Raw genomic sequence first — 22,100 nt, 5'->3', positions numbered from 1 at the left:
AAACAACCAAAAATTAGCCGAGGATGGTGGCGCATGCCTGTAGTCGCAGCTACTCGGGAGGCTGAGGTAGAAGGATCGCTTGAGCCCGGGAGGTCGAGGCTGCAGTGAGCCGTAGTAGTGCCACTGCACTCCAGCCTGGGAGACAGCGCGAGATCTTTTCTCAAAAATAAAATATTTAAAAATGTGGTATATAAAGCATTTAGCATATAGTACATTCAATACAAGCTGGTTGTTACTAGTAATGATAAAGTGCGCCTGCCCTTTTGCTAGCACGTAACGTCTTCACTGGGCTAAATCAGCCCGATTCTAACCGTTCCTGCAACCATTGACTCCGTGGTGCTGGAGCCCTAGATCAATGGTCAGAGGCCAGCAGGAGGTGCAGAGGTCCGGATCAAGTGCCATTTCCCTCTCTAGAAGTACTCAAACCCTCCTCTCTGCCCTCATCCCTGCCAGCGCCTACCTCGACGCGGACGAGAAGCTGTGGCACCGCGACTGCTGGCAGGCCATGACCCACGGGCAGGCGGGCAATCAGCACCCGCGGCCTGGGAAGCTGTGGTAGTGTACAACCCGTCGCCATGGCGACCAGGCCCCAGAGGCCCCGCGGCGAGGGCGGAGTCAGGGCTGCGCCACGCCCCCGAGCCTAGCGCCCGAGGGCTGGGAGGAGGACAAAGTAGCAAAGGTGGACTGGGACCCGGCAGCGGGTGCCCTGAGAGTCAATTACTACAGCCGATTTGACCCCAGGTACAGAACTGAGGCAGGGGGATGAACAGACGCTATGGGGAGGGTAAGTGTGCTGAGAGGCCGGAGCCGCTTTGCCGGCGGGAATTGTAGTTTTCGGTGTCCCGACGTCTCGATGGGACAGGCTTATGGCTGAGGAGGGTTGTACTACATCTCCCAGAATTCTCTAGCAGCCCGAGTTGCTCCGCCTCTCGAGAGCTCTGCATTGTGGGGTATGGAGTTCGAAAGGTGGCGAGGCACGTCAGTGTCCAAAGAGAGGTGCCGGACTTGGACTCGGTTTCCCTGCGGCCCAGGGAGGCTCACGGGCCATTGGCTGAGCGGGGCGGATCTGGTCCCGCTCCTCCCCGCCCCCAGTGACACAATAGTAGCTCCCTCCAAGATGGCGGCAGCGACGGCCGACCCGGGAGCTGGGAACCCGCAGGCTGGGGACTCCTCCGGCGGGGGCGCTGGGGGCGGGCTGCCGTCCCCTGGGGAGCAGGAGCTGAGCCGGCGCTTGCAGCGCCTGTATCCCGCGGTCAACCAGCAAGAGACTCCGCTGCCGCGCTCCTGGAGCCCCAAGGACAAATACAACTACATTGGTCTCTCCCAGGGCAACCTCCGCGTCCACTACAAAGGTATCGGCCTGTCAGGCTGCGGGGAATCAAGGATAGAGCGTCCGTGGGGTGGCTCTGTTGCCAGGCCCCCGTCCCATCACCTCCCTTTCCCTGCCTAGGTGCTCCAATTTAGGCCTTGGCCCTTTCAGGATGTCCAGCGTGGTGAGGCTGACCAGGCCGAGGGCTGACTGCCTGTTCTCTGTCCTGAGACACCTGCCGTCAAGAGAACGGCAACAGGTGTCCAAACCCAGTGCTGGGCCGGACCTTCCACTCCAGGGCCTCCGTGCTTATCCTAGGCTGGCTCCAACGGCAGCGGGACCTTTCGCCACTGCTTAGAAGAAAGGGGTAGTCACATCCCTACCATTAGCCTGAGACTCATGGGCTTCCCCACCTGCCAGACATCCTAGACTGGGCCTGAGGTTCTGTGCTAGAGTTTGGGGAATGTCTTCCAGGTCGGCCTCCTCCTTCTTCCCCTGTCCTCCCAGGTGGGCTGCCTGGATTCTAGAGAGGCAGCCAGCAGCACTTGGGTATCTCTCACATTGCCTGTACCCTTGTTTTGTTTGTATGGGCAGTGTCTCAGGCAAGACTGCTGTTCTCAGGAGGAGGTGAGGCAAAGGTGGAAGGTTTAAGTGTTTATTCAGTTGTCTGATGATTCCTTGGACTGTGTAAGCGCTTCCTCTGGCCACAGAGGAGTGGAGTTGCCATGGAGGAGTTGCAGAGAAAAATGAGGCTGCCATTTGCATTTCCTTCTGCTGAAATTTCTTACTTGCCCTCTCCTGTTAGGTCATGGCAAAAATCACAAAGATGCGGCCTCAGTGCGTGCCACCCACCCCATACCTGCTGCCTGTGGCATTTATTACTTTGAAGTGAAGATTGTCAGCAAAGGAAGAGATGGGTAAGCCCTTCATGACCACCTTCTTTCCCCGAACATGGAGCTGATCCCTGTGGTCAGAGTTCAGATCCTTTGGCTGGCACTTGTTGCCGATGTGAGCTGGGGAGCCGCATGGGTCTGGGCTGCCACTATTTCCTGACTGTGGGCATGATCTGGTCTACGCAGCACATCTTGATGGCCAGTGGGTGTGTTGGGGGTAAAGCAGGGGATTCTTTTTAGTGCTGATGTAATTTGATACCTAGAAGGTTAGGCAAACAAGTAACAAATTTACTTTAAAAATTTAGTGTCCAGAATGGAGTTTCCCTCATGAGCATGTGGTGTTTTTGTGACTTCCTTCCTTTCACATTCTTGCTGTATTCATGAGGTTCTTTTTTATGGCATTTAGTCATGTAGAGGCCCTGGTAGCCTTCAAAGAGATAGTAGAGTCTTTGCAGCATTCATGAAAGCTGCTGTGGCCACCGGCCTGTCATCTCAGGGTAAACAGCATACACATGGTCAGAATCAGGTGACCTTGCTGCTCATAAACTTGTTTTTCAGTCCAAGGACTTGAACACTACTAGTTGGATCAGCTTTAGGAAGGTCCTCATTAAAGTCAGCATTAGGAGCCGGGTGTGGTGGCTCACGCTTGTAATCCCAGCACTTTGGGAGGCTAAGATGGGCAGATCACCTGAGGTCAGGAGTTGGAGACTAGCCTGGCAAACATGGTGAAACCCTGTCTCTACTAAACATACAAAAAAATTAGCTGGCATACCTGTAATCCTAGCACTTCGGAAGGCCGAGGCGGGCGGATCACTTGAGATCAGGAGTTCAAGACCAGCCTGGCCAACATGGTAAAACCCCATCTCTACAAAAAAAAATTCAAAAATTAGCTAGGTGTGGTGGTGTGTGCCTGTAATCCCAGCTACTTGGGAGGCTGAGGCATGAGAATCACTTGAACATGGGAGGCAGAGGTTGTAGTGAGCTGAGATTGTGCCACTGCACTCTAGCCTGGGCAACAGAGCGAGACTCCATCCCAAAACCAAACAAAAAAAAGTCAGCATTAGGGAGACTCCCTATTTTAGGGTGATCCAAGCAGACACAGGAAATCATAGGGGAGATACTTAATTTTTTTTTCTTTCTCCCAGTCTCCCGTTTTTTTCCCAGTGATTGTGATGAAGCAGGTGTGTAAGTTATGAAGTAACATGACTGCAGCTACCTTGGAAAGGCTTTCCTCATCAGACTTTAGGTTTGGTGTCTGAAATTTGCCAGCCCCTCTGATGACCACGCCAACGTTGAGTGTGTGTTCTCAAACATTCAGAACTTCTTTCTCCTAGGGACTGTCCCCTTTGTGGTGCATGCAAAATGCTTGGCCAAGGGACTAGGCTGGGGACAACATTGCCAGAGTCAGAGCCTTGCCTACTTCCTCAGTGATGTAACTTCTCTACCTGAGAGGTCTCTGTGGTCTTGGGTAGATGTTGGAGCTTCAGTCTCCTGATCTGCACTGTGAGGATCCAGGCCAGCATGTAAGCTGCCTGAACTCCAGAATTCTGTGCCTCTGAAATTCTGATCATGGGAAGCTACTGCCTCTCTCTCTCTCTCTTTTTTTTAAATGAGATGGGGTCTTGCTCTATCTCCCAGGCTGAAGTGCAGTGGCAAGATCACAGCTCACTGCAGCCTCGACCTTCTGGCCTCAAGTTATCCTCCCACCTCAGCCTCCTGAGTAACTGGGAATACAGGTGCATGCCACCACACCTGGCTAATTTTTTTTTTTTTTTTTTTTTGAGACAGAGTTTTGCTCCTGTTGCCCAGGCTGGAGTGCAATGGCGCAATCTCAGCTCACCACAACCTCCGCCTCCCAGGTTCAAGTAATTCTCCTGCCTCAGCCTCCCAAGTAGCTGGGCTTACAGGCATGTGCCACCACACCTGGCTAATTTTGTATTTTTAGTAGAGACGGGGTTTCTCCATATTGGTCGGGCTGGTCTCAAACTCCTGACCTCAGGTGATCCGCCCACCTCGGCCTTCCAAAGTGCTGGGATTACAGGTGTGGGCCACCGCACCTGGCCTAATTTTTTAAATTATTTGTAGAGATGAGGTCTTGCTATGTTGCCCCAACTGGTCTCTAGTGATCCTCCCACCTTGGCCTCTCAAACTGCTGAGACTACAGGCATGAGCTACTGCACTCAGCCGTCTTTCATTTTTATCCCCATCTAGTGCATTTACAGATAGGAAAGTTAAATTTATGGGAGGGCTTCAAAGCTCCTATTTTCCCCTTCCACCATCTGATAGAAGCACATATATTTAGTGTGCTTGAACTAGTGTGAATGAGAATAGCCCCTTAAAACAAGCACCTCAAAAATAATGTTGACTAAAATGGTAGTGCTGGAGTCTCATACTGCCAGAGAAACTGAAGTGCACTTCTTAAATTTGTAGCGAGGAAAATGAATTGTTTTCTCCTCGTCTTTATCATAGATAACAGCTGAGTTAGTTATCTAGGTAGAGAGCAGAGACCAACTTCAGAAGGGAAGTGTTTACACTTAGAGACCTGGATTCTTTTTTTCTTTTTGCATTTTTTGAGAGATGAGGGGCCGGGCGCGGTGGCTCACGCTTGTAATCCCAGCGCTTTGGGAGGCCGAGGCGGGCGGATCACGAGGTCGGGAGATCGACACCACGGTGAAACCCCGTCTCTACTAAAAATACAAAAAATTAGCCGGGTGTGGTGGCGGGCGCCTGTAGTCCCAGCTACTCGGAGAGGCTGAGGCAGGAGAATGGCGTGAACCCGGGAGGCGGAGCTTGCAGTGAGCCGAGATTGCGCCACTGCACTCCAGCCTGGGCCACAGAGCGAGACTCCGTCTCAAAAAAAAAAAAAAAAGAGATGAAGTCTGGTTATGTTGGAGATCTGGATTCTTTCAACTGGCTTTTAACATTTCAGTTTTAGTCGATCTTGCTGGAAAAGGCCCTGTGTCATTGTTAGATTGGTGAACTATAGGTGTTGACTGGAAGTCTAAAGAAAGGTGGGCATCTATTCCCAGCATTTTACATGTGGTAAACATAGCTGTTGAGCTAATCTGGAAACATCAGATGTTAATTAATTTATTTATTTGCCACACAGTCTCCCTTATCATCCAGGCTGGAGTGCAGTGACTCAATCTCGGCTCATTGCAACCTCTACTTTCTGGGTTCAAGTGATTCTCCTGCCTCAGCCTCCCGAGTAGCTGGGATTACAGGCATATGCCACCACGCCCGGCTAATTTTTAGTAGAGATGGGGTTTCGCCATGTTGGCCAGGCTGGTTTCGAACTCCTGACCTCAGGAGATTCACCTGCGTCAGTCTCCCAAAGTGCTAAGATTACAGGCATGAGCCATGGTGCCCAGCAAGGAAACATCGGTTTTAGAAAGGTCTCAGGTCGTGTATGCCTGTGGTAGCCTGCTTCAGTTGACCACTGTCAGATGGCAAGAGTATGAATAGCTCCTCATGGTCTCTTTACGGAATCCCTGAACTTCTCGTGGCTGGGATGCAGCCACATGTTAGTATGGGCCAGGTGTGGTTTTGAGGAGGCCAAAGGCAGTTACACAGGGTAGGCAGACATCAACTGGCTCATTTCCCTTTTTTTGTAGATTTTTTTTTTTTTTTTTTTTTTTTTGAGACAGGGTCTTGCTCTGTTGCTCAGGCTGGAGTGCAATGGCATGATCACAGCTCACCGCTGCGTCAACTTCCTGGGCTCAGTCAATCTTCCCACCTCAGCTTCCTGAGTAGCTGGGACTATAGGTGTGTGCCATCATGCTTGGCTCATTTTCTTATTTTTTGTAGAGATGGGGTCTCACAATGTTTCCTAGGCTGGTCTTGAATTCCTGGGCTCAAGTATTTCTTCCACCTCAGCCTTCCAAAGTGCTGGGATTACAGTCATGAGCCACCGTGCCCGGCTGATTTTTTTTTAACTATTTTATAGAGATGGGATCTTGCTGTGTTGTCTAGGCTGGTCTCCAACTCCTAGCCTCAAGTGATCCTCCTGCCTCAAAGTGATCCAAAGTGCTGGGATTACAGGCATGAGCCACCATGGCCAGCCTCCCATGGATTTTGGAGGTGTATTTTTTATCCTGGTTTAGTCCATGACCCAAGCATTAACTGGTTGTCTAGCTTTCCTGTGTTATCTAGTTTGATCCTTCACAGCATCTCTGGCAAGTGGCTAGAGCAGATGATCATGTACCTTCCCATTTTGTGAGTGAGCCCTGAGTCCCTGGGATGTTTGATGGCCTACCCTGGCTGCAGGGCTTAGGGTGTGCAGTGGAGTAGCCTGGCTTATCAGATGTCCTCGCCTGATCCTAGACACACATGTCCACACTGCTGCTGCCTTTCCCCATTGTAGCTGTTGCATTCCTTCCCTGGGTAGAGTGAAGGAATGTTCTGTTGGATTCCTACCAGATTGCAATGTTAGGGGACAGAGCTGAAGGGGGCATGGTGCTGTGTAGGGCCAGAGAATTGTGGCATGCTCTGGGCCGGGCTTGATCGACTTACTGTTCCATTTAATCTGTAAACTTACTTTTCTGCAGATTTGAGTACACCTCCTTTGTAAAGGTATTTATATACCCAGTTGTTAGTGTCATTGTTCTCCAGAACGTCCTTTGTTTTGACAATATCTTTTGGAGATGAACACACTAAGCTAGTCTAATAAGGAAAGTTCCATGTCAGGGTTTCACAGAATATTTATATATACCTACTATGTTCCAGGCCCTATACTAGGTGTAGGGAGAACAGATGTAAAGCCAGCACAAATCAGCTTTGTCCTCAGGAAGCCTGTGTCCCATTCAGTAGAGAGTGGACTGAAAGTCTTTCTGCAAGAGGAGACAGAGCCTGAGAACAGTTGGGAGGGATGAGTAGGAGTTCCCCAGCAGGCGAGACCTGTTAGACCTATGAGTCTGATGGGTAACTAGCTTGACTTCTGGGTGCTAGGCTTTCTGGGCACTCCTCAATTATAAGAGAGCTCTGTGGATTAGGAGGGGCTGTGTTTGAGCTAAGAGCCTGGCACAGACTGATGGGCTTCAGCTGCATTTTGCTGAGTCACCAGAGCTGTGAACTCGGGAAACGGGTCTGGTGGGGTGAGGAGATATCAGAGCACTGCCAGTGGTGCCAGGAGATAAGGGGCATCCAGGTCTGTCTTTCTAGGAAGCGAAGGAGGGCCTGAAGCTGAGTCCCTGGGGAGGAGCAACGTCCGCAGGCAGAGTTCACGGACCTGTGGGTGTCCCTGGCTCTTAGTGATGACACATGGAGGGTGTGGCTGGCTAGGCTGACAGATGCTCCAGTGTGACCCTCAAAATAGACTGTAACATCATCCCAACGGTGGAGGCCTCCTGACATGTGATGGTTGCTTTACCCAAGAGTAGTAGGCCTGGGCTAGAGCACTGGATGGCATGGAGAGGGGTGGGGGCATTCTCCTCTGTAGCCAGTGTCTGGGCCCAGGCCTAGAGCAGGGGTCTCTGACCACAGCCAGCCAGCCTTCCCTTGCTCCTGCAGCTGACGTCCTTTGGCCAGGCAGCAGTGCACTCATTCATTCATTCCAGACACCAGGGCGCAGTACCCATTGTTTTTTTTTTTTTTGGTTGTTGTTGTTTTTTGTTTTTGTTTTTTTTTTGAGACGGAGTCTCATTCTGTCGCCCAGGCTGGAGTGCAGTGGCGCAATCTCGGCTCACTGCAAGCTCTGCCTCCCGGGTTCACGCCATTCTCCTGCCTCAGCCTCTCCGAGTAGCTGGGACTACAGGCGCCCGCCACCACGCCTGGCTAATTTTTTTTTGTATTTTTAGTAGAGACAGGGTTTCACCGTGGTCTCGATCTCCTGACCTCATGATCCGCCCACCTCGGCCTCTCGAAGTGCTGGGATTACAAGCATGAGCCACCGTGCCAGGCCTTTTGTTTTGTTTTTGAGACAGAGTCTCGCTCTATTGCCAGGCTGGAGTGCAGTGGCACAATCTTGGCTCACTGCAAACCTCCACCTCCTGGGTTCAAGCAATTCCCTTGCCTCAGCCTCCTGAGTAGCTGGGACTACAGGTGTGCACCACCACGCCCAGCTCATTTTTGTATTTTTAGTAGAGACGGTGTTTCACCATGTTGGCCAGGATGGTCTCGATCTCTTGACCTCATGATCTGCCCTCCTCAGCCTCCCAAAGTGCTAGGATTACAGGCGTGAGCCACTGCGCCTGGCCGTACCCATTGTTTTGTCCCAGCCTGGGCCCCAGGAGCACAGGCATGAGGCCTCACAGGTGGTGTCAAAGGGTCAGCCCACAGTGTGTGTCATATCCAAGGGTGGCCTGGAGGATGGACTGTACCTCAGAGTTTGAGGAAAACATCATAGAATCACAGAAGAGGTGATGATGTGGGCTCTGGAAAGAGGAGTTAGAGTGTTCTAGGTGAACAAAGTGAGAAGCAAATGCTTCAGGCAGAAGAAACAGTGCATAAAAAGACATGGAGTTAGCTGGGCATGGTGGCTCACACCTGTAATCCCGGCACTTTGGGAGGCCAAGGTGGGCGGATCACGAGGTCAGGAGATCAAGACCATCGTGGCTAACATGGTGAAACCCCGTCTCTACTAAAAATACAAAAAATTAGCTGGGCATGGTGGCAGGCGCCTGTAGTCCCAGCTACTCAGGAGGCTGAGGCAGGAGAATGGTGTGAACCTGGGAGGCAGAGCTTGCAGTGAGCTGAGATCATGCCACTGCACTCCAGCCTGGGCAACAGAGCGAGACTCTGTCTCAAAAAAAAAAAAAAGGTGGGGAGTGCAGAGCATGAGGTCGGTAGGGCCAGACTGAAAATACCTTGTGTGTGGCCTGGCTCATGCCTGTAATCCCAGTATTTTAGGAGACTGAGGCGGGCAGGTCACTTGAGTTCAGGAGTTCGAGAACAGCCTGGCCAACATGGCGAAACCCCATCTCTACTAAAAATACAAAAATTAGCCAGGCGCTAATAATAGTGGTGGTGTGTGCCTGTAATCCCAGCTACTTGGGAGGCTGAGGCAGGAGAATCACTTGAACCTGGGAGGTGGAGGTTGCAATGAGCCGAGATCACGCCACTGCTCTCTAGTCTGGGTGACAGAGTGAGACTCTGTCTCAAAAAAATAAAAAAGAAAATACCTTGTATGCTGTGGTCAGGGAGCGTGGGCTGTATCCTGAGGGCAGTGGCAGTGTGGGGGGCTGTGGATCTACCCATGCTTTTGAGAGTGAAGAAAAGAAGAGACTGTGCCAGTCTGGTTCAGCCAGGCTTCTCTGACCAAGAGTCCTGTCCAGGGTGGGCCAGTGACTTTAGGTCTTTGGCTCTAGCATGGTTTTCTCATAGCGGTTGTCTTTTTTTCTCTTGGCTGTTCCTTTGGTATGAAGAGATGAAGGGATGGGGTGTGAAAGACTGGTAGCCAGGAGGCTTCTCAGAGGTGAGAGGACTCTGCTTGTGCTGGAGTTCTGGTATTTTGGTTTTGCCAGCTCCCATCTGAAAGACAGTAATGTCCCATGTTTTATATCCAAGCATCTCCTCTCGTGAGCCAGAATCAGCCAAAGTGATTTTCCATGGAGACCTAGAGAGCCACTGTTAATTAAGATATCTTGATTAAGATCTCACCTGCCACATTCCTGGTCTGGAGGGCCATCTAACCTTAGGCCCTTCCAGCTGAGAGACAACTGTGGCTGGCTCGTCACCCTGGGTCCCCTCACCAAGTTCCAGTCTACATGCATTGTACAGTGCTGTTGAGAACTTTGGTGCTCATATGTCATCTGGGGAAGGCCTTGTCCTGCCCACCCTGAGAAGAAGGTGCTGTCCTTGCCCAAGGCAGGTACAGGCCGTGGTTGTGCCCCGTTTTCCCTGACTGCCCCCCCTGGAGTTGATGGCCTTACAAGCAGATGCTGAGCTTTGGGCTGCACTTCTACTCAGGTAACACATTGTGCTATTTGTGGAGACATGGAATGTTTGGGTTCTGGAACACAGGGTAAGATGTTTGGGTTCTGGAACACGGGGTAAGAGAACTGGAGTCTAGATGGTGGCCACTGTTCTTTGCTTTTTTTTTTTTTTTTGAGACAGGGTCTCGCTCTGTCACTCAGGCTGGAGTGCAGTGGCACAATCATGGCCCACTGCAGCCTCAACCTCCTGAGTTCAAGCAATCTTCCTACCTCAGACTCCTGAGTAGCTGGGACTACAGGTGCATGCCATCATGCCTGGCTAATTTTTATTTTATTTATTTAACTTATTTTTTGAGACAGAGTGTCGCTCTGTCACCCAGGCTGGAGTCCAGTAGAGTGATCTCTGCTCACTGCTCACTGCAACATGAGAATCCCAGGGTTCAAGTGATTCTCATGCCTCAGCCTCCTGAGTAGCTGGGATTACAGGCGTGTGCCATGACACCTGGCTAATTTGGTTTTTTTTTTTTTTTTTTTGAGACGGAGTCTCGCTCTGTCGCCCAGGCTGGAGTGCAGTGGCGCGATCTCGGCTCACTGCAAGCTCCGCCTCCCGGGTTCACACCATTCTCCTGCCTCAGCCTCCTGAGTAGCTGGCACTACAGGCGCCCGCCACCGCGCCCGGCTAATTTTTTGTATTTTTGGTAGAGACGGGGTTTCACCGTGGTCTCGATCTCCTGACCTCGTGATCCGCCCGCCTCGGCCTCCCAAAGTGCTGGGATTACAGGCATGAGCCACCGCGCCCGGCCGCTAATTTGGGTATTTTTAGTAGAAACGAGGTTTGCCATGTTGGCCAGGCTGGTTTTGAACTCCTGACCTCAAGTGATCTGCCCACCTCAGCCTCCGAAAGTGCTGGGACTACAGGTGTGAGCCACCATCCCCAGCCCTGGCTAATTTTTAAATTTTTTGTAGAGACAGGGTCTTGCTATATTTCCTAGGCTGGTCTAGAACTCCTGGGCTCACCAATCCTACTGCTGGGATTACAGGCATGAGCCATCACACCTGGCCTGTGGCCACTTTTCTGGTAGGGCCTCCCTCCTCACTGTATGTTGCTACCCAGGCTCCAACTGTGAGCTGAGACTGGGGAGCGTCGTTGCCTTCTTTATAGCTAGGGCCTTCCTTGGTCAAGGATTAGCTTTTAGAGAAATTCCTAGAATTCACTTCACCTCCTGCCTTTCTGCCTCGATGGTGTTTTTGTTCTCTGGAACTTTGGTCTTTTCCCTGTATGGGTCACCGTGTAAGGCGGTTCCTTGTTAGAAGAGAAGCAGAAGCTCATCGGGCCAGAGCACAGGAGGATGAACCTAGCAGCACCATGCAGCAGGCACTGTGTGCCATTCCTATTATGGGGCCATTGGGAAGGAATAAAGGGCCCCAGAGTGGGTCTTGTGTGGTCGGGTCAAGTTGGAAAGAAGGGACTCATCAGTGGAAGAGGGATGGATAATTATGTCTAAATGCAAAGATGTTCCTCTGCCTCTCCATTCTGTTCAAAATCCATATAAAATGTCTTTGTAATTCTAGGATCGTTGGTGTTGTGACTTGGTGGTGGAACAGAGCCTAGCCCTTCTGTCATGAAGGGGCCAGAACAAGATGCTGTGTACTATGTAGGGAAGTTGGGAAGGGACTGGGGAAGCCCTTTACACCCCTCTTATGCCATTTGTTGTCACTTAACTCTTGGAATTAGAGATGCTTGGGGTTTCAGGGGAGTTTAGTTTAGGTCAGGGGTGGCAAGTATGAAGGCCCCAATACCCCACAATACCCTCAGCTTCTGTGACCAACATTACTGATTGACAATAGCGCTTGTTCTTGTCCAGACAGAGCCCAGAATTTTTCTCAATGCACAGCACACCAGGCAGGTGTAATTTACTGGTCAGAGTTTCATCATGAGATGAAATCTACCAGCCCTCAGGGTGGAGGTGATTGGAAGATAAGAAGTGGATAGAGGCCCAGATGGTTGAGGTCTCAGCTTATTTCTTCTAAAGGAGAGTCCCAAGGCAGAGCTGAACCAAGAGGAAAGAAACAGAGGGGTTGGACTGCTGAGTAGAACTGATTCTAACCCAGTTTATAAAGCCATGTATCTGAAATTAGCATGGACTTTTTAAAAAAATGGAATGCCCTGTTTTTATAACAACTTGTACCAGTAGTTTATCAGTAGTTATATTTACTTTTATAAAAATCAAAATAGGCCGGGTGCAGTGGCTCACACCTGTAATCTCAGCGCTTTGGGAGGCTGAGGCAGGCGGATCAGAAGATCAGGAGTTTGAAACCAGCCTGGCCAACATGGCGAAACCCCATTTCTACTAAAAGTAAAAAATATTAGCTGGGCGTGGTGGCAGGCGCCTGTAATCCCAGCTACTAGGGAGGCTGAGTCAGGAGAATCACTTGAACCCAGGAGGCGGAGGTTGCAGTGAGCTGAGACCATGCCCCTGCACTCCGGCCTGGGCAACAGAGCAAGACTCCGTCTCAAAAAAAAAAAAAAAAATCAAAATAAACTTATTTTTTTGAAAGAGTTCTTCCTAGGTGAGTGCGTGGTCTCAACCGGGTTCACGCCATTCTCCTGCCTTAGCCTCCTGAGTAGCTGGGACTTCAGGTGCCCGCCACCGCACCTGGCTAACTTTTTGTATTTTTAGTAGAGATGGGGTTTCACTGTGGTCTCGATCTCCTGACCTCGTGGACCTCGTGATCCGCCCGCCTTGGCCTCCCAAAGTGCTGAGATTACAGGCGTGAGCCACCACGCCTGGCCGAAAACTTTTATTTTTTAAAAATTATTTTATTTATTTATTTATTTATTTTGAGACGGAGTTTCACTCTTGTTGCCCAGGCTGGAGTGCAATGGCACGATCTCGGCTCACCATAACTTCCACCTTCCGAGTTCAAGCGATTCTCCTGCCTCAGCCTCCTGAGTAGCTGGGATTACAGGCATGCACCACCATGCCTGGCTAATTTTGTATTTTTGCTAAAGACAGGGTTTCTCCATGTTGGTCAGGCTGGTCTTTAACTCCAGACCTTAGGTCATCCTCCTACCTCAGCCTCCCAAAGTGCTGGGATTATAGGCGTGGACCACCATTCCCAGCCTATTTTACTGAGGCAGGGTCTCACTCTGTTGCCCAGGCTGGAGTGCAGTGTTGCGATCACGGCTCTGCAACCTCCCCTCGTGCACAAGAGATTCTCCCACCTCAGCCTCCTGAGTAGCTGGGACTACAGGCACATGCCATCATGCTCAGCTAATTTTTTTTTTTTTAAGTAGAAATGGAATTTCACCACTTGCCCAGGGTAATAATCTTCCTGGGCTCAAGTGATCTGCCTGTCTTGGCCTCCCAGAGTACTGGGATTACAGGTGTGAGCCGCTGTACTTGGCCTTTTTTTTGTTGCTGTTGTTTTTTAATTTGAGGCAGGGTCTTACTCTTGTCGCCTAAGCTGGAGTGCAGTGGCAAGATAGTGGCCTGAAAAAAATTTTTTTTAACTGTTAAAGAATATGTAAGATTTTTTTTTTTAGGCTGGGCACGGTGGCTCAAGCCTGTAATTCCAGCACTTTGGGAGGCTGAGGCAGGTGGATCATGAGGTCAGGAGATCGAGACCATCTTGGGACAGATGAGATCCACTCAAAAAAAAAAAAAAAAAAAAAATGTCGGATTTTTTAAACCTGATAAATCTACTTTAAAAAACACACAGGCCGTAATCCCAGCACTTGTTTTTTATTTTGAGACAGAGTCTCACTGTGTCACCCAGGCTGGAGTGCAGCAGCATGACCTCAGCCCACTCCAACCTCTGCCCCGTGGGTTCAAGCAATTCTTCCGCCTCAGCCTCCTGAGAGCTGAGGTTACAGGCATGCACCACCATGCCTGGCTAATTTTTGTATTTCTAGTAGAGATGGGGTTTTGCCATGTTGGCCAGGCTGGTCTCAAACTGCTGATCTCAGGTGATCTGCCCGCCTCGGCCCCTCAAAGTGCTGGGATTACAGGCTTGAGCCACTGCGCCTGACCAGTCCCAGCACTTTGGAATGCCAAGACAGAAGGATTGCTTGAGCCTAGGGGTTCAAGACCAGCCTGGACAACATAGTGAGACCCCCACCTCTACGAAACATCTTTTAAAATGAGCGGGGTGTGGTAGAACACTCCTGTAGACCTAGCTACTTGGGAGGCTGAGGCAGGAGGATTGCTTGAAACCAGGAGTTTGAGGCTGCATTGAGCTATGATTGAACTACTGCATTCCAGTGTGGATGAGTGAGTGAGACTCTGTCTCAAAAAAAAAAATAATAAATAATAAAAAATAAAAATAAATAGCAGAGGGATAGAGAGATGCAGGTTTAAACAAATGCAGGTTTATGGCCATTATGTATATAGTATTAGTAGAAGCAAATGCAGAAAACAGAAACCAGATATTTCCAGTAGAAAGGGGTTTAATATATGGACTTTAATGCTTATAAAATTATCAAGACTTAGAATTTTCATGTAATGATGGACTAGGCTACTTAAATAATGTCTCTGATTGAAAATAAGATGGCAGATAAAATATTACAAGCCAGGCCAGGCACGGTGGCTCACGCCTGTAATCCCAGCACTTTGGGAGGCCAAGGTGGGCAGATCACCTGAGGTCAGGAGTTTGAGACCAGCGTGACCAACATGGCAAAACCCCATCTCTACTAAAAATACAAACATTAGCCAGGCATCGTGGTGTATGCCTGTAATCCTAGCTACTCGGGAGGCTGAGGCAGAAGAATTGCTTGAACCTGGGAAGCGGAGGTTGCAATGAGCCATGGTCACGCCATTGTGCTCCAGCCAGGGAAACAAGCGAAACTCCATCTAAAAAAAAAAAAAAAAAATTACAAGCCGGCGAACTCAAGGCCAGTGTCTGGATGAACACCTGTAACTAGAGTTAAGGGTAGTGTCTGTGTACCAAAGGACATTTGTGGTGTTCAAACACTGCTATGCTTGTGTGCTTCAGCTCCGTAATTACACAGGACCATAGAGGTGGAGGTTAGGGCCCAGAGCCTACTGGCTGTGGGGTCTAATGGGAACCCTCTCACATTAAGCTGGGGCATTAGTGGCTACACCCTTTGGTTACGGGCAGTTCATTTGGGTTTTTGAATGTGGCAGGCTCTAGAGAGTCAAGGTTTGGTACTTGAGACTCTGTTAGTACATTAGAGAAGGAACTCAGAACCAAGGGTGTGTAACCTGCCTAGGGCCACCGATAGGGGCTGTTCTGCCCCTTTTGTCTGGTGATCTCTCTGGGTGCTTTGATAGTGCTGGTGACATTGGGCACATGAGGGTCTCCTGACCCATACAGAGAACCACTTTTCTCCATATGAGCACCCTAACTTGAGGCCCCTTTGCTTTCTGGCCTTTTTTTTTTTTTTTTTTTTTTTTTTGAGACGGAGTCTCGCTGTGTTGCCAGGCTGGAGTCCTCTGACTCCTAGTTTTAAGCGATTCTCCTGCCTCAACCTCCTGAGTAGCTGGGACTATAGGTGCACACCATCATGCCCAGCTAATTTTTGTATTTTATATTTTACGGGGCTTCACCATATTGGCCAGGATGGTTTCGATTTCTTTTTTTTTTTTTTTTGAGACGGAGTCTCGCTCTGTCGCCCAGGCTGGAGTGCAGTGGCGGGATCTTGGCTCACTGCAACCTCCGCCTCCCAGGTTCACGCCATTCTCCTGCCTCAGCCTCCCAAGTAGCTGGGACTGTAATTTTTTAGTAGAGATGGGGTTTCACCGTGTTAGCCAGGATGGTCTTGATCTCCTGACCTCGTGATCCGCCCGCCTTGGCCTCCCAAAGTGCTGGGATTACAGGCGTGAGCCTCCGTGCCCAGCCCAGTTTCGATTTCTTGACCTTGTGATCCACCTGCCTTGGCCTCCCAAAGTGCTGGGATCACAGGCATGAGCCACTGTGCCTGGTCTAGCCTATATTTTTTGAATAGTGCTAAGGCCCAGGCCACTCATCTCTGTAATGCGCTTTCTCTTAGTGGGAAGCCTACACAGAATTGAGCTCAGTGGGTGACTGCATGGCTTCCTGGGGCAGGGGCGGGTATGGTTGCTTGCTGGAGGAGCAGCTTACACATAGCAGCCAGTGTCATGATGGACTGTAGCTTGCTTTATTTATTTATTTACTTTTTTTTTTTTTTTTTTTTTGAGACAGAGTCTCACTGTCGCCCAGGCTGGAGTGCAATGGCGTGATCTCGGCTCATTGCAACCTCCGCCTCCCAGGTTCAAGTGATTCTCCTGCTTCAGCCTCCCTAGTAGCTGGGACTACAGGCGTGCATCACCATGCCCAGCTAATTTTTGTATTTTTAGCAGAGACGGGGTTTCACCATTTTGGCCAGGATGGTTTCAATCTCTTGACCTCATGATCTGCCCACCTTGGCTTCACAAAGTGATGGGATTACAGGCATGAGCCACCACGCCCGGCTTCCTTTTTTTTTTTTTTTGAGAGGGAGTCTCGCTCTGTCGCCTAGGCTGGAGTGCAGTGGCGTGATCTTGGTTCGCTGCAACCTCTGCCTCCCAGGTTCAAGCAATTCTCCTGCCTGAGTAGCTGGGATTACAGGCGCGTGCCACCATGCCTGGCTAATTTTTGTATTTTTAGTAGAGGCAGGGTTTCACCATGTTGGTCAGGCTGGTCTCGAACCCCTGACCTCATGATCCGCTTGTCTCAGCCTCCAAAAGTGCTGAGATTACAGGCGTGAGCCACCATGCCTGGCTATTTATTTACTTTTTGAGACAAGGTCTCACTTGCTCTGTCAGTTAGGCTGGAGTGCAGTGGTGTGATCATAACTCACTGCAGCCTCAAACTCTTGGGCACTAGCAATCCTCCTGCCTTGGCCTATCAAAGGCTGGTATTACAGGTGTGAGCCAGCACACCTGCCATTGACTATGGCCTTAAGTGGGCTGATTAGACTATGAAATAAAATTCCTAGCACTGAATATTAGCTCTCATTTCAGACCTAAATATCAGTTGTTGTTTTTCCTGAACCATCTTCCAAGGATCCTTTTGTAACTGAGGTCCCAGAGTTCCCCTTTGTTGTAGAGGCTGTTGATTTCTTCTCTGGGGCAGGTTCTGATAGCAACAAGATTGCCAGCCTGCTGAACTGTGGCTAAGATATTAGATGTCAAGATGAACCTGTCCGGTGAAATTCCTGGAGCCCCTGGGAGGTCTAGGGTTGGGGGTACTGGGGACTAGCCTTTTCACCTGAGGGTGGGCTGCAGAGCTGGTACCTTCCTGCAGCCTCCAACAGCCATCTCAGCCCTGAGGCTGAAGACCCTGTCTCTTCTCTCCTTTTCATCACTTCCTACCAGAGCCCTGTGAGTGTAGGGACATCCTGCTGATGGAGCTTAAATTTAAAACGTTCAAGCCTCATTGGCTTCTGTATCTTATGCAGCAGTTCTTAAAAGTGCCCATAGTCTTGCCAGCCCATGAAATATACCTTCCCTCTAAAAAGAAATTGGTAAAACTGAGCCGGGCGTAGTGGCTCACACCTGTAATCCCAGCACTTTGGGAGGCTGAGGCGGGTGGATCAAGAGGTCAGGAGATCAACACCAGCCTGGCTAACAGGGTGAAACGCTGTCTCTACTAAAAATACAAAAAGTTAGCCAGGCGTGGTCGCACATGCCTACAGTCCCAGCTACTTGGGAGGCTGAGGCAGGAGAATCACTTGAACCCGGGAGGCAGAGGTTGCAGTGAGCTGAGATCGCGCCAATGCACTCCAGCCTGGGCGACAGAGCGAGACTCCGTCTCAAAAAAGAAAAAAAAGAAAGAAATTGGTAAAACTGGCCAGGCTCTGTGGCTCATGCCTGTAATCACAGCACTTTGGGAGGCTGAGGTGGGTGGATCATGAGGTCAAGAGTTTGAGACCAGCCTGGTCAACATGATGAGACCCCGTCTCTACTAAAAATACAAAAATTAGCCAGACATGGTGGCGAGTGCATGTAATCCCAGCGACTCAGGAGGCTAAGGCAGGAGAATTGCTTGAATCTGGGAGGCGGAGGTTGCAGTGAGCTGAGACTGTGCCACTGCACTCCAGCCTGGGCAACAGATTGAGGCTCCATCTCAAAAAATAAAAAAATAAAAAATTGGTAAAAGTAAAAACAGCTGGGTCCTTCTTCACTCTTGTCATTTGCTATGGGCTAAGTGCGGGACTTCTGGCCCCAATGTGAGGCCAGAATATTCTTACGCTGCCCATTGTGCTCTGTGCCGGGGCCTCCCTTGACTCATCGGGAAAAGCCAGATGCGGTCCTTGCTGGTTTGTAGGGCCATAGGGGTGTTCTTGGTGTCTCCGTGTATGTGTGTGTGGTAAAATATATGTAACATAAAAGATGCCATTTTATCCATTTTCAGTGTATAATTCAGTGATATTAATTGCATCCACAATGTTGTGCAACCATCACCACATCACTCTCTATTTCTAGAACTTTTCCATCACCCCAAACAGAAACTCTGTATCCATTAAGCAGTAACTCTCCATTTCTCCCTCCTCCTAGTCCCTGTTAACCTCTGATCTACTTTCTGTTTCTATGAATTTGCTTATTCTTGATAGTTCATGTAAGGGGAATCCTACAATATTGGTCCTTTTGTGTCTGACCCATTTCACATAGAATTATGTTTTCAAGGTTTATCTGTGTTGTGGCATGTTTCATAACTTCATTTCTTCTTCTTCTTTTTTTTTTTTTATTTGAGACGGAGCCTCATTCTGTCACCCAGGCTATAGTGCAGTGGTGCGATCTCAGCTCACTGCAACCTCTGCCTCTCGGGTTCAGCGATTCTCCTGCCTCAGCCTCCCGAGTAGCTGGGATTACAGGTGTGTGCCACCATGCCCAGCAATTTTTGTATTTTTAGTAGAGATAGGGTTTCGCCATGTTGGCCAGATTGATCTTGAACTCCTGACCTCGTGATCCGCCTGTCTTGGCCTCCCAAAGTGCTGGGATTACAGGTGTGAGCCACTGCGCCTGTCCCATTTCTTCTTCTTTCTTTCTTTATTTATTTATTTAGTTGTTTTTAAGAGATATGGTTGGCTGGGCATGGTGGCTCACGCCTGGAATCCCAGCACTTTGGGAGACTGAGATGGGTGGATCACCTGAGGTCATGAGTTTGAGACCAGCCTGACCAACATGGTGAAACCCTGTCTCTACTGAAAATACGAAAAATTAGCCAGGCGTGGTGGTGTGCACCTGTAATCCCAGCTACTTGGGAGGCTGAGGCAGGTGAATCACTTGAATCTGGGAGATGGAGGTTGCAGCAAGCCGAGATGGTGCCATTGCACTCCAGCCTAGGCCGGGTGTAGGATGCAGGATATGCCACCATGCCTGGTATTTTTTTTTTTTTTTTGAGTGAGTTTTTCTGGTCCCAGGGGGTGCAGCAACCTCTACCTCCCAGGTTCAAGCTATTCCCCTGCCTCAGTCTCCGGACTAGCTGAGACTACAGGCGTGCACCACCACACCTGGCTAAATTTTGTATTTTTAGTAGAGATGGCATTTCACCATATTGGCCAAACTGGTCTTGAATTCTTGACCTCAAGTAATCTGCCCACCTCGGCTTCCCAAAGTGCAGGGATTATAGGCGTGAGCCACTGTGCCCAGCCTGCCTGGATAATATTTTTTTTTTTCCTCTTTTGAGACGGAATCTCACTCTGTTGCCCAGGCTGGAGTGCAGTGGTGCAATCTTGGCTCACTGCAACCTCCACCTCCTGGGTTCAAGCTATTCCCCTGCCTCAGTCTCCCAAGTAGCTGGGACTACAGGTGTGTGCCACCACACCTGGCTAATTTTTGTATTTTCAGTAGAGATGGAGTTTCACCATGTTGCCCAGGCTGGTCTCGAACTCCTGACCTCAAGTGATCTGCCTGTCTCGGCCTCCCAAAGTGCTGGAATTATAGGTGTGAGCCACTGTGCCCGGCCTGCCTGGCTAATTAAAAAAAAAATTTTGGGGCCAGGTGCAGTGGCTCATGCCTGTAATCCCAGCACTTTGGGAGGCCAAGGCAGGCAGATCACGAGGTTAGGAGATCAAGACCATCCTGGTTATATGGTGAAACACCGTCTTTACTAAAAATACAAAAAAAAGGGCCAGGTAGTCCGGGCGCGGTGGCTCACGCTTGTAATCCCAGCACTTTGGGAGGCCGAGGCAGGCGGATCACGAGGTCAGGAGATCGAGACCACGGTGAAACCCCGTCTCTACTAAAAAAATACAAAAAATTAGCCGGGCGTGGTGGCGGGCACCTGTAGTCCCAGCTACTCGGAGAGGCTGTGGCAGGAGAATGGCGTGAACCCGGGAGGCGGAGCTTGCAGTGAGCCGAGATTGCGCCACTGCACTCCAGCCTGGGCGACAGAGTGAGACTCTGTCTCAAAAAAAAAAAAAGGGCCAGGCATGGTGGCTCACGCTGTAATCTCAGCATTTTGGGAGGCTGAGGTGGGTGGATCACAAGGTCAGGAGATCGAGACCATCCTGGCTAACATGGTGAAACCCCATCTCTACTAAAAAAATACAACAAAAAATTAGCCAGGCATGGTGGCTGGCGCCTGTAATCCTAGCTACTCAGAAGGCTGAGGCAGGATAATGGCATGAACCCAGGAGTTGGAGCTTGCAGTGAGCCGAGATAGCGCCACTGCACTCCAGCTTGGGCGACAGAGTGAGACTCCATTTCAAAAAAAAAAAAAAAATTTGAGCCAGGCGCAGTGGCTCACGCCTGTAATCCCAGCACTTTGGGAGGCCAAGGTGGGTGGATCACAAGGTCAGGACTTTGAGACCAGCCTGACCAACATGGTGAAACCCTGTCTCTACTGAAAATCCAAAAATTAGCCGGTGTGGTGGCGTGTGCCTGTCATCCCAGCTACTCAGGAGGCTGAGGCAGGAGAATTGCTTGAACCCGGGAGTCAGAGGTTGCAGTGAGCCAAGATCACGCCATTGTACTCCAGCCTGGGCAACAGAGCGAGACTCCATCTCAAAAAAAATAAATAAATTTGTAGGCCGGGCGTGGTGGCTCATGCCTGTAATCCCAGCACTTTGGGAGGCGGAGGCAGGCGGATCACGAGGTCAGAAGATCGAGACCATCCTGGCTAACACGGTGAAACGCCATCTCTACTAAAAATACAAAAATTAGCCGGGCATGGTGGTGTGTGCCTGTAGTCCCAGCTACTCGGGAGGCTGAGGCAGGAGTATGGTGTGAACCCAGGAGGCAGAGCTTGCAGTGAGTGGAGATCGTGCCACTGCACTCCAGCCTGGGCGACAGAGTGAGACTCCGTCTCAAAAAAAAAAAAAAATTTGTAGAGGCCAGGCGTGGTGGCTCACGCCTGTAATCCCAGCACTTTGGGAGGCCGAGGTGGGTGGATCGTGAGGTCAAGAGATCAAGACCATCCTGGACAACATGGTGAAACCCCATCTCTACTAAAAATACAAAAATTAGCTGAGTGTGTTGGCACGTGCCTGTAGTCCCAGCTACTCGGGAGACTGAAGCAGGAGAATCACTTGAACCCGGGAGGTGGAGGTTGCAGTGAGCTGAGATCGCACCACTGCACTCCAGCCTGGGCAACAGGCGAGACTCCATCTCAAAAAAATTAAAAAAAAAAAATTTTTTTTTGTTTTCTAGAGACAGACAGAATCTCGCTATGTTACCCAGGCTGATCTTTTTTTTTTTTTTAGACGGAGTCTCGCTGTGTTGCCCAGGCTGGAGTGCAGTGGCGCAATCTCGGCTCACTGCAAGCTCCGCCTCCCGGGTTCACGCCATTCTCCTGCCTCAGCCTCTCCGAGTAGCTGGGACTACAGGCGCCCGCCACCACGCCCGGCTAATTTTTTTGTATTTTTAGTAGAGACGGGGTTTCACTGTGGTCTCGATCTCCTGACCTCGTGATCCACCCGCCTCGGCCTCCCAAAGTTCTGGGATTACAAGCGTGAGCCACCGCGCCCGGCCTACCCAGGCTGGTCTTGACACCTGGCCTCAAGTGATCCTCATGCCTCCGGCTCCCAACATGCTGGGATTACATGCATGTGCCACCATA

At 50.1% G+C, this 22,100-nt stretch overlaps 1 protein-coding gene across 4 annotated transcripts in view; it reads left to right on the top strand.

The window, feature by feature from the left end:
• Window positions 1-651: 651 nt before the first annotated feature.
• Window positions 652-22,100, top strand: part of RANBP10 (RAN binding protein 10) — an 87,791-nt gene continuing 66,342 nt past the window's right edge. For 2 of the 4 annotated variants that reach the window (XM_032157688.2, XM_032157687.2), the window contains exons 1-2: window positions 1,094-1,352; window positions 2,115-2,226. In XM_032157688.2, the coding sequence (XP_032013579.1) occupies window positions 1,118-1,352; window positions 2,115-2,226 (347 nt within the window). In that variant the 5' untranslated portion in view covers window positions 1,094-1,117. Of the gene's footprint in view, window positions 785-1,093; window positions 1,353-2,114; window positions 2,227-22,100 lie in introns of those variants that run through there. The other 2 variants (XM_058441121.1, XM_058441122.1) reach the window with 2 other exon arrangements.

The sequence above is a fragment of the Hylobates moloch genome, unplaced genomic scaffold, assembly GCF_009828535.3.
Source record: "Hylobates moloch isolate HMO894 unplaced genomic scaffold, HMol_V3 SCAFFOLD_6, whole genome shotgun sequence".
NCBI classification, from domain to species: domain Eukaryota; kingdom Metazoa; phylum Chordata; class Mammalia; order Primates; family Hylobatidae; genus Hylobates; species Hylobates moloch.
The sequence above is the reverse complement of the archived record's forward strand: the minus strand, read 5'-3'. Positions and strand labels throughout refer to the sequence as shown.